The sequence below is a fragment of the Parasteatoda tepidariorum genome, chromosome 3 (assembly GCF_982258835.1).
Source record: "Parasteatoda tepidariorum strain Cologne lab strain chromosome 3, Ptep-v5.0, whole genome shotgun sequence".
NCBI classification, from domain to species: Eukaryota; Metazoa; Arthropoda; class Arachnida; order Araneae; family Theridiidae; genus Parasteatoda; species Parasteatoda tepidariorum.
The window spans coordinates 81,792,351-81,809,267 of record NC_141757.1 but is presented as its reverse complement, the minus strand read 5'-3'; the positions used below and the strand labels follow the sequence as shown (position 1 = coordinate 81,809,267).

General features: G+C 26.5%; 2 protein-coding genes across 3 annotated transcripts in view; one reads left to right on the top strand and one right to left on the bottom strand.

The window, feature by feature from the left end:
• Positions 1–2,369, bottom strand: part of BBS1 (Bardet-Biedl syndrome 1) — a 34,350-nt gene extending 31,981 nt beyond the window's left edge. Inside the window, exon 1 of the mRNA XM_016063033.3 lies at positions 2,116–2,369. Coding sequence (XP_015918519.1) covers positions 2,116–2,138 — 23 coding nt within the window. The 5' untranslated portion in view covers positions 2,139–2,369. The remainder of the gene's footprint in view (positions 1–2,115) is intronic.
• Positions 2,370–2,542: 173 nt separating this feature from the next.
• LOC107447970 (aurora kinase C) overlaps positions 2,543–16,917 on the top strand; it is a 30,162-nt gene continuing 15,787 nt past the window's right edge. The window contains exons 1-2 of one of the 2 annotated variants that reach the window (XM_016063026.3): positions 2,543–2,784; positions 4,148–4,306. In XM_016063026.3, the coding sequence (XP_015918512.1) occupies positions 4,154–4,306 (153 nt within the window). In that variant the 5' untranslated portion in view covers positions 2,543–2,784; positions 4,148–4,153. Of the gene's footprint in view, positions 2,785–4,147; positions 4,307–16,683; positions 16,752–16,917 lie in introns of those variants that run through there. The other variant, XM_087160304.1, reaches the window with a different exon arrangement.

Sequence of the window (16,917 nt, the reverse complement as noted above, 5' to 3'; positions counted from 1 at the left end):
GCTATTAAATATAATATGTAAAAAGTAACAAAAGGCAGATACCTAAGCTTTATAAAAAATAATTTAATAACAGGAAAAATTATTAATCAGTAATGGATAAAATATTGCTCTGTATGGGCAGCAGGTAAGTTTAAAATTTTACAAGGAAAATTATTCTATGGATAATGTCTTCTACTCCAAAGCAGTACTGTAGACTTCATAACCCATATTTCCGGGTTACTTTATCTGGTGTATTTTGAGGTCATTTGGCTGAACATATTTTCACTGCGTATTCTGTCTCTCTGTTCTAAATGATAACTAAAATTAACTTAGTCTTGCTATTCTTACTAAATGCTAACACTAATGTATGCATTGTTCACTACTTGCAACAAGAACAAATAATAATAAACAAGTAAAAAAAAAGTCAAATAAAAAATACAAGTTTTTTCCTGAATGTAGCAACTATGTCAGCATTTTTAACAATTCATCTATAAATACCCTAGACAACTTTTCAAATCAAAGTCATCAGAATAAATAAATAATATCCTATGAAAGACAGCAGATTTGAGCACAGAAATTATGTTATTTTTTTATTGAAATCAAAATTATCTGTTTGAAAATATTGCCTTGCACAGCGATCTGTAGTAAGCAGCTGTAAACTTTCTAACCAGAAGTCATGAAGTTAAATAACTCAAGATTTGTTTTTGTTTATGTTTTTACTGAAAATCCCATCTATTATACTATAGTTATTAAAAAGGTGATTATAACAATTAATATTAACGTTATTTTGACCTAATAACAATAATTAGAAAATCAAAATAATTTAGTTACATAAAATTTTTACCTTAAATAAAAAATTAGATTTAAAAAAAAGGTTAATTTTTGAAAATCTAAGAATAATATTCTTAATGCACCTCTACATATAGGGCACCTATAATATCTTGCTTAAAACATCATGTCCTTCTTTACCTATATTCTCCATACAGATAAGAGTTTACTAATTTTGTATGACTTTTTAAATCAAGTGATTCAATTAAATATTATAATGCGTGCACGTGTAGACTTATACTGTGAAACTTTCTTTAAAAACCTACCCTCTATTATGCAAAATATGAAACACTCAAAGAATTGCCTACTTTGAATTACCAAAAAAAATTTTACAAATTTACAGAAAAATATTTATTAACTAATTACAACCATCTTAATAAAAGAATGTCAAAAATAGCTCTTCATTTTGTTATTTATTAAGATTTCTATGCTATATAAGTAGTTCTAAATACATATTTTACATAGTCATAAGGAAGTGGTTTTCACATTCATTATGATATGATACATTATCCAACTTATCTTTCAAAATTTTATGGAATTCGGTTGCCTCAAATAAAAAAAAAAATGTCCACCAACTTCTCTAAATTAGCTTTGTCTTAGACTTTATCACTTCATTGCACTGTTTGTTTAATAAATTCATTTATAATCTAGATAGGCTTAAAATTCTGGTCTACAATAATTTAACTAAATCAATAACTCTATCCATCTGGGTTTTTTTTTCACTGTCTCAATTGCCAGAACTGTCTTTTATTTTCTAAGAATAGTAAAATTTTGCTCTTGCTTGTTTTAGAAGAAATTCTATTATTATTCTTGTAAATATTAGATAATATTTACAAGAATAATAATAGAATTTAATTTAGAATTCAGAAGTTGCATCTTAATGCAACATCATCTGCGGAGGAATTTGGAAGTACAATTTATTTAATTATATAAACTCTGTTTTAAAAATTAAGATGGTTCAAATAAATATGGATGTGGGTAATTGCTTTTTCTTTGAATTCTTAGTCTTGGGTGAATAAGCTTTCTATCAAAAGGTATCACAAGATTGAAATGGGTTAGCATGTCTTAAATACTAGTGAAGTAATGTTTAATAATCGTAGTGATAGTTAAGCCTCAATCTATTGATGAAAGCTGTTCCCATGTTGATTCTAAAGAACAAAAGAGGATTATGTATGGATACACAAGCAGAACAAAAATTTGGTTAAACTATCAGCCACATTCAATAAAAAATTACATTCATAGTTTTATAATAAAACGTAGTTTTATTTAAAATAAGAACACGAAAAGTCTGAAAAATAATTTTCTCACTCATCAGAAGAAGTTTCGTCCATTTTTCTTTTTACTTCGTAAAACAAAGATGAAAAAAAAAATAATTTAACTATTAAGTAAAGAACATGAGTTTCCCAATATACTGTGAATATAGAAGCTGACTTTTTCTTTTGAAAATATTATTAAATATTTGTGCCCTAAGCTTTTTTTTTAACAGTAAAATTTGCTAAGTTTTGATCTTAAACCCAAAGAAAACAAAGCCACTTGTTGCTATGGCAACAAGCTAAAGTTTAGATGACCGAATATACACTCATTAGTTGAGAGTAGAAAAAAAATATTTTAAACTATTCATTAGTCACATTAAATATTTACCATAAAATTATATTATACTAATATAATCGTTTCGCTTCTTTCAAGAGTCGGAAAAATAATTTAATAATTTTCCATATTTACCTGTTTGACCTCTAATAATCCGCAACCGTACGTTGACAGCATTATCCAATGAAATTGTGTTGTTGTTTAAAAGTAAATTTAAAAACATTTTTGCAATTGTAGCATTTTAGAAATTTCTTTGTCCAACAAATTGGGTTTTTTAAAAATATCCTTTTAATTTTAACTATCTTAAAGTTATTTTAAAAATATTTTAATGTTTATATATTAGGAAATTCAATTTAAGTGTTCCGGGATATCGTTTTATACCAGGACAAGGTACACATGAAATAATCTTTTTCTAAGATTTTAATTTAATATCCTTTTTAATGAAATATTTTTGCTAATGATAGTTATAGATAGATTGTTAAACTCAAATTTATCGTCAAATGGACGTAAACTCTGTGTAATTTATGGTTTAAATTTTAAGTAACGAGTTAGCTGGTACATTTCTTCTACCGTCTTTTCGAGTTCTTTGACCATAATTGCTTTGATTTCTTTTATCATTGCTTTGTTTTTTTTACAGTTTATTTTAATCTTTTTCATGGTTCTTTTTTACTGCCTTGTAATAAGAATATTCTTTGAAGGTTTTTTCATAGTTGTTTCTAATTAACGTTTTCTACCCATGTGTGGTAATACTAATTTTAAAAGTATTTACTATATTAAAACTAGTCCAATTATATCTTCTATGTGTTATGAATTTTAAATATTTCGAAAGTATTCCTGTTTTATAGAAATGTGTAAATAAATCCTCAAAGTAAATAATTTTTTTTTTTTTTTTTTTTACATTAGAAGATTTATATTATATATATATTACATACTAAACTCTAATCCGCGCATTGTATCAAGGGTTCGGCTTCTGACTATTACATTTTAGTTTGTTGGTTTTTAGTTGGTTTATAAATATTCAAATTTGTTGTCTTTTTCATTAAGTTGTTTTAAATCTCTTTGAACATTTCATGAGTAATTGAAGATAAACAAGTTTAATACAGCCAACAATTTTCAAAATATCTAATTTCGTTTACAGGGAATTTTTAAGTATTGGGTGTTTCTGAAACTTAGAGCCATTGGTATAGGTTTTATCCAAAGAAATAATGAAAAAGAAATGAATATAAATTATTACATTTCTAAATAGGACAATTAATTAATTAAAGAATAAAAGTGGATAAGACTGGTATTAAACTGTTAAATTATTGTTTTAAATTAGCTGCATGTAAAATAATTTGCTGATAATAAACATATTTCAATTACATAGCTGCCAACTGTTCCGATATAATTGTGTTGTACCAATTTTTTAGCCTCATATAGAAAATATGATTTTAGATCAAAATGTTCTGATTTTTCGGCATTCTAGCACCTTTTCACTTTTTATACTGATTTTCTTTCAACCCAGGGTGGGTCTAAAAGCTACCACAGCTATTTGTTCATGAACTTCTGTTAACACTTAATGATAACACTTGTTATATAAACAATATAATTTAATTAATGCCATTCTGTTATAATTTTTTTAAATTAATGAGTTATTGGTTCACATTATGTTTGAACATTTTAAATTCCTGTATTTTGATTGAATTGTTTTTTCTTTTTAATTTCCTCCTCTATTTTTGCGATTGTAGTGAATAAAACATTTTTTATTTGTTAGATAATTATGTTTTCAAAAGAAGCCTCAAAAAACGTTAAGGGTGCAAGTTATTCAAGAAAGTCTGGGCAAAACAATGCAGTTAATAAAGTACCAGGAAAAGAAAATGCTAAAAAAGCTGATGTAAAATCTAACTCATTAGTTAAACAATCAGCATTTCAGGTAAGGCTTCAGGATAAGTTAATTTTATATTCATTTTTCTATTTTATTGATAATTTTAGAATTGACCATTCATAAAGTCATATGTGTGGAAAAAATATTTTTAAGCATATAGGGTGACCTGTGGTAATTCCTAATCAAAAAATGCAAACATCTATTTCGTGAAAAAACTATTCAAGATAGAATTTTAATATTTACTGGTAGTTTAAAGCTATATGAGATGAGTACTTTTCTACCTTCTTTTGTTTGAAAGTCTAATTAGAATTTAAAAGATTTTAAATTTTTAGTGATCAGGAATTACCCCTTCTCTTGATCATTTCTGGGGTAATTACTGATCACCAGTTTTTATAGTAAATAACCTGTTTAAAAATAATTATACAATGGTAATTAACAAATAAGACATTAAGTTCAAGCAAATGAACCAAAAAGATATTTTTAAGCAGCTATTAAAACGTTTTATTTAAAAGCAGGGATAAAGATTAACACTTCAGCTCAAACAGCAGCTCTCACACTGAAATTTTCATTTTCAATCATTAAAAGAAATTTGCTATTTTTGCTTTCTAGAAGCCTAGTATCTTTTTTCAGCTAATAATTTCTCACCATATTTATATTAGGTTAATTTATCAACTTAAAAATTATTTTAACAATGTACACACATAAGATTAAGATATAAGGAAGGTAAGACAAGCTAGAAATGGTGCATATCAGAACCCATTTGTTTTGTATACAGTTAAAAACAAATTTTGTGATTATAGTTAAAATATATTTTATAGTTTTTCTACTTAATAAATATGAACTGTTATTTAAGAAAAGACAATTAACTATTTATTAGCTATTTTTTATACTATTTATAAGAAGAAATGAAAATGATCAAGAATTACCCCATCTGCAGGGGGCAACATTTGATATAGTTTCCTATAATCTAGGGGTGCTCAACCTGCGGCCCGCCAACCCTCGATGTGCGGCCCGCGGCCGCAATCTGAACAAAATGAAAAAAAAAATTTAAATATTTGTTTTTGAAAAATAATAAAAAAAAAATTCGGTAATTTAAATTTACACTTTTAAGTTTTTGACGCACCCAATCTCAATGTAGTTTTTCGATGGTTAACGCTACGGATTTCAGCATAGTTTTAAAAATCCCAATATTTTTAATACATCATTATTACGATTTACGAATTTTAATTACCACTTTTGACGCTTTTCGTATGTGCCGATTCCAATGACTTTTCGGTAGTTATTGCTACCCATTTTCAAGTAGTTTCTGAAATAGCGATTTTTGAAAGTTATGAAACGCTTTATTTGTGCAAACTTCATGGAAAATCTAAATGACTTTAGATCCTTTCTTCAACAGTTATTGCTGCACATTTCCGTCCGGTTTTTAAAACTTCGATATTTTAGCACGATATTATTACGAATCGCGAGTAAAGAATCGCTCATTTAGATAACCATTTTTTGACATGGCTTATTTGTAACGATTTTATCGCAAATCAAATTATTTTTCAATCGCTATTTTAGAAATTATCGCTACACATTTCTACAAGGTTTTGAAAGTACCGATATTTTTTATACGCTATTGCGGCATTTTAATTTCAAATCCCGCATTTAAATTACATAAAGTTTTGATGGACTTTATTTACTCCAATTTCATCTGAAATATAAAAGTATTTTGGTTATTGTTTTAGTAGTTATTACGTTTTCCCCGTGATTTAAAAAGATTATGATATTTTTAATGCTATGGTTTGACAGCAAGCGAGTTTTGAATTGCGCATTAAAATAGTTATTTTTTACGTGCTCTGTTTGTGCCGATTTTATCATTTGTGTTGTACCGATTTTAACACGAATTTTTTAAGAGGATTTTCGAACGTGTTTTTTCTTCTTTCCCGCTATTGCTGCATTTTTATTTGTGATTTAGAATATACCTGATATTTTCACACAATATTACAACTCGTGAAATTAGATTAAGTTTTAATTTTTTTTCGTAACTTGAAAAGTAATTACGTATCTTAGCCAAATCAACACCTTCCCAGCAAAAAAAAAAAAAAAAAAAAAAAAAAAACGAGAGGTGTTTATATTAAACGCGGTCCGTTTTGCAAAAAAAAATAATTCAAAACACGACATAATTCTTTAGTTCCATGAACACGTGCAAGTTTAACAACACACATTGAACCTATTCTTTTTGTTGTCACATGTAATTTAAAAGTCATACATCGTAATTTGTATTTATGCTATCTGAAAATTGCGCATCGCATTTCGTATTAACATTAACGAGATTTAAATATAATCCATAGCGTTTCGTATTTACGGGATTTAAAATCACATATCACGATTCGTGTTCTGGCGTTTAAAATATCATCCGTTGCTACTTTTCTCGCAATTCATATGCACGTGTTTTAAAAACCATATATCGCGATTCATATTCATGCATTTTAAAAATCAATTTAAAAGCCACAGCCTTTTGCAATTTAAAAGCCACACGATTTGTATTCACGCGATTTGAAAAACAAGCATCGAGTTTTTTATTTACGCAATTTAAAAATCACACATGGCAATTTGTATTCAAGCAATTAAAAAATAACACATAGCAATTCGTATTCAAGCAATTAAAAAATAACACATCGCTATTTGTATTTCCGTGATTTAAAAACCCAGAAAGGAAGAACACCATCTAGGACAAATTCCAAAACTGATGATGTTATTTGCTAAGTTTAATACTACCCACAACAACAGCTTCTGTCAAAAGACTGTTTTCCAAAATGAATTTGGCCTGTTCAAAGTTACAGAGTAGTCTTTAAATACAATCATTACATTTTCATTTAATGGCTCAAAAAATATCACATGATCAAGTAGATAAAATTATCACAATATTCAAAAATTTTGCAAATTACAGTATAACTGTTAAGAAATTTTTTAAACCATTTTCTACCTTCTTGGAGCATTTTATATCATTTATGATTATATGCTGGGAAATGATTTGTATATCCTTAAATTTTAACTGTATAAAAAATTTAATCAAAATAAGTTTCGTAAAGTAATGTAAATTTTATTGATTGTTAATTGATTGTGTATTAATTGTAAATAGTAAGTGTCATGTTAAAAATATATTCGCCATAAAAAGTTGTAAACAAGTATCTTAATAGTTTTTTATTATTAAGGAATATAGTTCCTTAAAATTTAATGTGTTTTCTTTCTTTTCTTTTTCTTCCCTATCTCAGCCTCTTATTATTAATTTAAAATAAAAATGTCTGAAAGTTAAAGTACATTCCCTAATAAATGCTAAATCTTATTTTCCACTTAAGGAGTTTTGTTTTAATCATTTTTAACCCTATAAACTTTCTTTAAATCAAAGTATTTAACTTGAATTTATATTAATAACTAGAATATTTATTTATTTGAAATTTAGTTCTATGAAAAAAAATTTAACGTTAAAATTTATGTTTAAATGGACTTTTGTATTTTGTAATGTGATAAAAAAAATTTAAATTTTTCCATAGTTTTTTAATTATTTCAATTTATCTAAATTTTTTCTGATAAATTGATTCTGATTTTCGAATTCTGTTTTCCTTCTTAAGTAATCAGTTTTGCATTTTCTAATTTTAAACGTTTTAAAGTATTGTATTTTCTGCAAAGAGATTGCAAGGTTAACCTACAAAAATAATTTAGTGTTATATAAACAATGATGTTTATATAACAATCACCACCAACAATTGCTTTCAATATGTCGGTCTAAACACTTTGGCATGCGGCCCTTCATTGGTCAATCTGCTGTGCATGTGGCCCTTCACTGAAAAAGGTTGTGCACCCCTACTATAATCAATTATAATGTTAACAGTAGATGTGAAACAATTAAACAGAAGTTTACACTATTTTTATATCAAAGAAAAAGAAAGTAAGCCAATATATTAATTTATAAGAGAAGATACTTATTTTGTTAGATTAAACGAAAAACTATTATTAAGTAAATGTAATTATACTTTAGTAAAGTGTACAAGCATTTTTGTCCATATCTCAAATTTAAAAAAAAATAATTTTTTTGAAAATAAAACTTAGGTGATCATTGTTTACCCCAGAAACAGAGTGATCATAAATTACCCCGGATCACTTTTTTAACCTTTAGCAATTTCGTTAATTACGGTGTTTTCCTTTATTTTGTTGCTATTTGTTACTTTTAGTACAGTGGACACTCATAATGGTTTATCAAAAAAAAAAAAAAACCTTTTTTATGATATATCATATGTTTACAAAAATTCCTTAAATATTTACACTTGTAAGAAAAATAATATTCAGGACTAATTCTGAGTTCTTCCACTAAAACGGGGCAGAACACTTCCTTTCTGGAAAGGCCACTTTGAGTTTTGAAAGGGCACTCACTTAACACTGTAAAAATGTCCTAATGTTATGTAATAACTGAATTTGATCTTCAACAATTTTTAAATTACCCTCTTATACTGTTATATGTGTATATTTTAAAATATAATTCTTCAAAATAAGAGAAAAATTTGTAGTTTATAAAATAATTAAAGGCATGCTAAGAGACAATCTTTATGCATACATTTTTTTTTCTTTTTCAAGGAAAAAAGTAAACTAAAAGAAATAATGACTAATTGATAAACAACTTACAAATTAAAAACTTTTTTTTTTTTTATAATTTAAACTGAAAATTAGTAAATTAACATTCTAAAGGTGATTTTGAAAAGAAGATATTTATTCAAGAAAATGAGAAAGATACTTACTAGAAATATTTAGCAAATTGAAAGTAATCCTAACAAAGTGAATATTTGTTATCAGAATCAAACCTATAAATATAGCTAATTTTACCAGTGTGTGAATTATTATTTGAACAGTGAATTAATAATTTTTTTTCTAAAGGGAATGTGAATAAAAAAACAATATATTTAATCGATGGCAGCTTATTTTTTACAAAAAGGACTAGAGAGTGCATTTATTGGGATCAAAGGGCAGAGGGAGAACACTTGCTGATTTGGACATAACAATGCTGTACTTTAGTTAGAATGAGGAAACTAACAAAATTGTTATAACACAACTTGTTGATTTAAATGCAATTAAGATGAAAAAAGTTTCATGGGAAGGGAAAAATATGTTTGAGAATAATGTTGTCCTAGGTTGTGATTTTTAATAAATGACGCATGTCCAAATACAGTACAGAACCCGTTATCCGGAAATCAGAAAACCGGAACGAAATTCGATAAATTTTCCCGCCATTTTTTAAACAAAATTTTTTTTTCCTTATAAGATTTTAGGATTTTTCTTTCTTTTTTGAAAGATGTTCACCTTACCATCATTTTGGAAATAATCATTAGTGTATTACTTCATCGTTTTTTCTTCTTTTCAAGATTATTTCCTAAAAAAAAAATTTTTTTAGTTGGGTTTAACAATAAAAAAACGGCTTTTTGTAGCGATTCAGAAAACCGGAAAAATCAGTTATCCGGAATAGTGATGGTCCCGATCGTTCCGGATAATCGGTTCCCTACTGTACAAAAAAAAAAAAAAAAATAAATTGATTTTAGAAAAAATACTAATGGAGACACTTTACAAATTAAATAAATGAAATTTTAGAACTAGAAAAATGTGATTACTTAGTTTGATGTACACACTGAAAAAAAATTAGCGAAGAATGTGAGGCATCCTTTGGACCTTTATTGAATGCAAAAAAGACTTGACTGCATGTCAATTTTAAAATGACAGTGTGTTATTCATCTGATTATTAATGCAAATTTATATACAAATTATATTAACTTTTTGGTCTTTTATCATTATCAAGGACTGTCTAAGTTAAAATTTTGTAACTCCCTTTTTTTTTTTTTTTTTTTTTTTTTTTTTTAGGAATTTGGTAACATCAAAAGCAATAGTGGTTTTTTAAATAATTTTTTATAGAATTCAATAAATCAAATGACTCATTGTCATTAGAAACATTTTGTATGAAGTTAGAGTTTAGCTGCTTTTTTAAAATGAACAACAGAGTTCTCCGGAGGAATAAAAAAGGACAGGGTGCTTCTCTCTGAAAAGGGCTCTCATTTAAGCACGGTAAAAATTTATCAAATTGTGTAGTATTAATGTAATAACTGAATTTTTACCTCTAAAATTTTTAAATTACCCTCTCATACTTTTTTATGTCTGTGTTTCAAAAAGTAATTCTCTCTTATTATCAGAATAAGATAAAAATTTGTAGCTTAGAAAATAATTAGGGAAAATAATTAACTTTTTTGCTTAAAGTAAACTAAGAAAAAAATTATTAATTGATAAATAACTTTATTTTTCTCTAATTTAAACTGAAAATTATGAGAAAATGAACAATTAAAAGTGCATTTTTTTTAATAAAAAAAGGTATTTATTTAAAAAAAATTGTTTTGAAATTTAAATCACTTAATAAATGTATTACCAGGGGTCTGTCCAGGCCAAATTTATTACCATTTAGTGGTACCTTCACAAATTTAACTTCAGAAAAACGTTAGTTTCGCAAAATACTTTTTCTTTAAATTTTATTTTTTTTATCCCCCGTAAGAAACTATAAATCCATATTTTTGTGTTGATTTTTCCATATAATTTTTAATTTTCACAAAATATGTCTACATTTTCACAAAATAGGTCCCGCTCAGAAAAACCTAGACAGAACCCGGATTACTCTTCTTTCCCCAAAAAAAGATACTTATAAAAATTTAACCAGTTGAGAATTATTCTAACGAAGTAAATATTTGCAATAGTAATTGGAATTATACCAATAAACAGATAATTTTACCAGTGTGTAATTATTATTTAAACAGTGGATTTTTTTCAAAATGGAATATGAATTAAAAACAGTATTTTTAAGGGTTGGTGGCTTATTTTTACAAAAAGGGGGAAAGAGGGTGTATTAATTGAGATCAAATGGCAACTAGAGCAGGCTGACCTTCGAAAAATGCTTAATTAGAACACTGCATTCAGTGCAGTTGTTCTATTGGTAGTTAAAATAACATTTCATCCATGGAATAGCAAACAGAATTTAAGGTATATTAGGTAGATCACTGTAATAGCGATCAATCAGGGTTCATTCTAAGCGGGGTTTACAGGCTATTGCCCTTTACTCCTTTTATCCTGCCCTGATATAATTAAATGCGCCCTGTTGTGTCCCCTCCAAAAAGATACCACTTTCCTGTAAGAAAGGATTTTTTTGTCCTGTCTCTCCCCCCCCCCCCGCTTAGTAATACTTTTCTTGAAATCAACTTGTCTTCCCTCTAGCTCAAAAGCTATGGGTAAATGAGATTCCGAAAAGCTCCCCCCCCCCCCCCCTCTTTACTATTTCCTCTTGAAGTTAGTAGTTTAAATAAGAGATCTTCCAAGAAGTTCCTCCGGGGAATGCAACCCCTCCTGCAGCTGTGTGGGTTCCTATTTCTCTTTTTAGAAAAGTTTCTTTTTCTTAGAAATGGATGTATTGCTTATTTTAAGAAACCATACTGCTATGATGACGGTCAGTAGGCCTGGCAAGAGTTTTCCTGGAAAGAATTTTTTAAGGGAAGAAATCTTGTTCACAAGGCCTGTAGACAATTTTAGGGGTCAGACTAGGTCATATAGATAAAAGATACATTCTCATGTAGCTTCTGGACCCCTCTGTCCAGCTTTATTCTTTTGAAGGAAGAAAGAAGTTTTTACTGTTGATTTCAAAAGTGACGGGACTTAGACAATTAACTACGAAATAAAAAGGCTTTTTTATCAACAACAAAAAAAAAAAAATCTAATTTTAAAGTAAACTTTTTTTTTACAATGACGCAATACAATTCTTACAATAATAAGTTTCAAGTTATGTTACATTACAAGTTATTTTAAGATATTAGCAAACGATAGTTTTTTTTTTTTTTTTTTAAATATTTTTCTCATTCTTCGTTGGCACGCTGCCAGGAGTATAAACATATCCGTTCTTTTTTTTTTTACTCTTTTAAAATATTGTTTAGCGCTATAAAACCTCTAACTTTCTCGTTTTCATTAGAATTTATCCTAGCAGTCGATCTTTTTATTAATTTGTTTATTTATGTTATTACTAGTGTGTGCAAAGGTATGACTGCTCCTCATAAAAGTTGAATCAAGCACACAATTTATTTGTAGATGAAGCATATTTAATTCAATTTCTCGTTTTTTTCCCCCTTTCATACATTTAGAATTTTTTCTAAATTTTTTACTCATAACTGAACAGACATTACGAGTGATGTAATTATATCGGTAAATTTAAATACGTAGCTTTCCTTTATTTAAAAGTATTAAATTTATTTATAGCTGTATGCTTGTACCTCAAAAATATAAAAAAAGGAAATTTATTTGAAGATACAACATGTGTTATTCGGAAATTTTTTTTTCTTCTTTTTCTGAATGATCACAATGCAGCTTTAATTTGGCAGCCCATTTTAAATAGAACTAAATAAATTGATAAATTAAGAAATGGTTTTCTTTCTTCAATAGTAACTCGTTTGTTTGACGATATTTTTCAAATGAGGTGTTTGATTCGACACTATCACAATTACCAAGCCGATCAATAACTCTATGTTGTATTTTCCATATATTTAAATATGACACTTCTATACTGTTACTTAAATTATTTTTTTCTCGTTATTATAGAAATTTGGTCTTTATTTTTGCGCTTATTGCAATTTCGGATATCACATACCATGATTTGACAACGCATTGTAATATTAGATAGATTAATTTAAATACCAAACTTTTTTCATTTAATATTTTTCAGCTTTTTATTTATTCTTAATATCAATGTTATCGCTTTGCTAACTCTGCGTTTGTAAGATCGTGCGTCGTAAATATTGTAAATTGAATTTATTTTAATATAATGAGCAAATTTTTATTTTGATTCTTCTTAAAACTTAAAATGTTAATTTAAATACAATAAAAAGTGCTGCGGTCGCAAATGAATCTTTTTTAATAACTTATTTATTTACTTTATAATAATTTGTAATCGCTTTAATTGTTTTATTTTATTTCTCTTAATCACAGGGTCCGTACGCGCCAGACTTGATAAGTCATGGAATTGTCATAGAAAAACGTAATTTTACTTGTAACGTACTTGTACGTTTTTGATAACGTAATTTGCGACATTTCCCCTTTCGAAATTGAAATTTAAGAAGGAAAAAAATGTTTTTTTCCACACCGATCTTTATTAGGTGCATCCATACCCAGATAAAAAAAAATCTGAAGGCAGGGCATAATTAGTACAGTGACAGTGATTTATAATAGAGAATCACTTTGGCTGTTCCATGGTCATTCAATGGTTAAGAAAATTGAACAGTGCGAGCGTTAGTTTCTTACACTTCAGATAAGTTATATACATTTCTTTTTTTTTTTTTTAATATATAGTATTACTTTTTGTGCTGATTTAGTATTTATCATGAAAGCAATTTTCTTTTTTTTAGTTATTTATTATTAATTTCGTTTCTTTAACATCTTAATTTATACTTCTTTTTTTATCTATTTATCCATCTTATTTATAATAATTTTTTTTTTTGTAACAGAAAATCTTGACTAAGTGCATTTTTATTATTATTTTTTTTTTCGGGTTTTTTTTCCTTATCTTCTTGCAAAAGTTCATGAATTGATGAAGTACGATTTTACTTCGCTTCAATGCAGATTATTGGGTAGTATTTTTATTAAATTTTTTTAGAATGACTTAGTTTTTGAGAAGTTTTTTTATTTATTAGTTTGTTTATTTTTTATTAATAATTTCTCCGTTTATTTTTCGTTGTCTTGCAGCTTTGTTTCATATTTTAGGATAATTTATTTTATTTTTTAGCAGACAAAAATATGCGATTTTATCCTTTATTTTTTTTTTTTTTTGCTTGTACTTTGATTTGTTAGTTTCTTTTTAGGGTGATTTGATATTAAAAATATGCCTTTTTTAATGTTTTTTTTTTGCATAATTTATTTTTATTGTAACACTTTATTGCAATCTTATTTTCCTATAATTAATATTTTAATTGATGCTCATGTATTGGATATTTTAACTGTTTATTGCGTTTTTGTGTTAAAAAACAACGGTAGCGTTTCTAGCTTTCGGTAGCGCTTTTGTGTTCAAAAATGTTCTTACATTAATTTGGATTTCACACAGATTTATTTGTATAAATTTTTTAAACAACTTCGTAACTATAAAAAAGTTTATTTTCTATTATTTTTTTATTGTTGCTCTGTAAATTCCTTTAGTCTTATTTACCCTTTCCTTGCAATTAATTATCATAGGGGTGCATAACTTGCGGCCCGCCTACTACTGTAGTGCGGCCCGCGAGAGCTACTGATCACAATAAAAAATTTTAATCGCACTTTTGAGTCATCGCGTTTTGACACGTTCAATTTTAATAGATTCAATAGTAAACGTATGTTTAACGCGCTTTCTTTAATTCGAATTCATCGTAAATATAAATTATTTTGTTAAACACTTATTTCCACTTTGTAACGTGATTTCGAAAATCCTGAATTTTTTATTAATTTCAATAAACACTTTTTGGTGCAATTTATTTGTGACAATTTAATCTTAAATCTAAGTAATTTTTTTCCTTCTTTTTTTTGCTTTTCTTTCTTCTTTTAAGCTATTTTTTTTTTTCGGTAGTTATTGCTATGCATTCCCACGTACTATAAAAAATTCCTATAATTTCATTACGACATGCGAATTTTAAATCTCACATTCGACAAACTTTATTCTTGCTGAGTTCAGCATAAATTTAAGTAATTATTATTACTTTTTTTTTTGAATTGCCATACTTTTCCACGTGATTTTGTAACTACAATGTTATTACAACACGCAAAAAGGAATTTTTTTCTTCATTTTTTTTTTTTAAAGAAAAGTTTATTAATAACGTTCATTGAAAAAAATGCTGTGTCATAATAAAAATGCCTATAAAAAGAAAAGTTAATGAAAAAGAAAAACCGAAAAAACAAATTGTTCTTGGTTCCTAAAACAAACTTTTAACACTGAAAATCAGTTTTCTATATTTCCAGTTATTTATATAACAGTACAGGGAAAGAGTGATAATAAATTAATAGTATGAGACGTTTTGTTAAAATGCTGCGTTATAATAAAAGCAGCAGAAAAAGTCAAGAAAAAAGAACTAAGTCAACAGAAATGCTCTGAAACAGAATAGAAAAAAAAAAAAAAAAAAATCGTTCTCAATTCTCAGAATTAGAAGTATCGAAAAAATAACGAAATAGATTTGTCTGATTAAAAAAAAATAATTTTTCTTTTTAAAAAAAAGCAGTAATTCAAAAACTTGTGGTTCAGAATAAAGTAATCTAGTTTTCCAACTTTCTTTTTTCCCTTAGTCTTCTAGAAGATAAATTTGCAAGCCATGTGCAGAAACATGGATTTTAAAATTTTTGAAATTTATGTTAAAACTATTTCTTATAATAAACAATACTATAATATAGTCAAAATACAATTTTATATTTTTTATCATATCTATACAAATTCAAAAGAAGAAAGAAAAAAAACTCAGAAAAATATATTTTTAAAGAAATATTCTGAGGAATATTTGACTGCTCATTTAACCAACTGAATTTTTGACTAAAGTGCCAAATGCTCATTAAATCCTTAATTTAAATGCAATATGATAGCAACCTGAGAAATTCATAAGTGGTGGAAAACGTGAATTTTTAAACTGCTCACTGTTTGTTGCTTAAGTAATCATTTTCGATAAAAAAAAAAAGATAACGTTTACTATATAAAAAAATCTAAGAATTAATAAAATGAAATAATAAAGTACATTACCAAATAAGTATTGAATTTTATTTTGAACTATAAGTTTTGTTTTTATTTTAGGTTTTTGTTGAAAACTTATAAGTTTTCTTCAATTAAAATATTTAATTTGAATTTATATTACTTAATTCAACACAAATTTTTTTCTTACTTTCATTCTGCGAGCATTGAAGTTTTTTTTTTATTAGAATTTATCTTTAAAATGAATTTTTGTATTGCATGATTTGATAAAAATGGCATTTTTTAAAAGTTTTAGTTTTTTTTATTTTCAAATGAATTCTAATAATTGAACGACTTTAATTTTCAACAAATATATTATTAGGTTTATTGATAAAAAAAAACTAGAACACTAATGTTAAAAGAAATATTACTACATTTGCCATTAACGTGTAAGTTTGATATTATTGCTGCGACTGAATTCAAGTATAAAGTTTCCAGTATTTTTTATTTAAAATGACTGGAAGTATGAATTTTATTTTGCAATTTTTTTTGTAAATATTGTTTTTTATGTATATACTTCAGAACTTCGTTTTCAACAATTAAGCTTAAAAACGCAGTTTATTTTATTTTTTTATAAGGGAGAGCCAGATACATAATAAGTTTATTTTCAAGATTAATATTCATATTTTATCTAAAAATAGTTATTCTAATCATCAACTCGAGAAAGAAAAACATATCTGAAAAATTTCAGTTGTTTCCCCAGGTCTTTCAAAGGTATGTGTAAAATTTTAAATATATTTTTAGTGAACTAAGAAATATTGAGATAAAGTAAAAAAAACCTCGTTTGAATTTTTTTTTAAATTTTTCAATTCAAACTGTAGCCTTTTTTCCTTGGAAAATTGTAGTTGCACATTTGATAATTATAATTGTGATTAGTGAT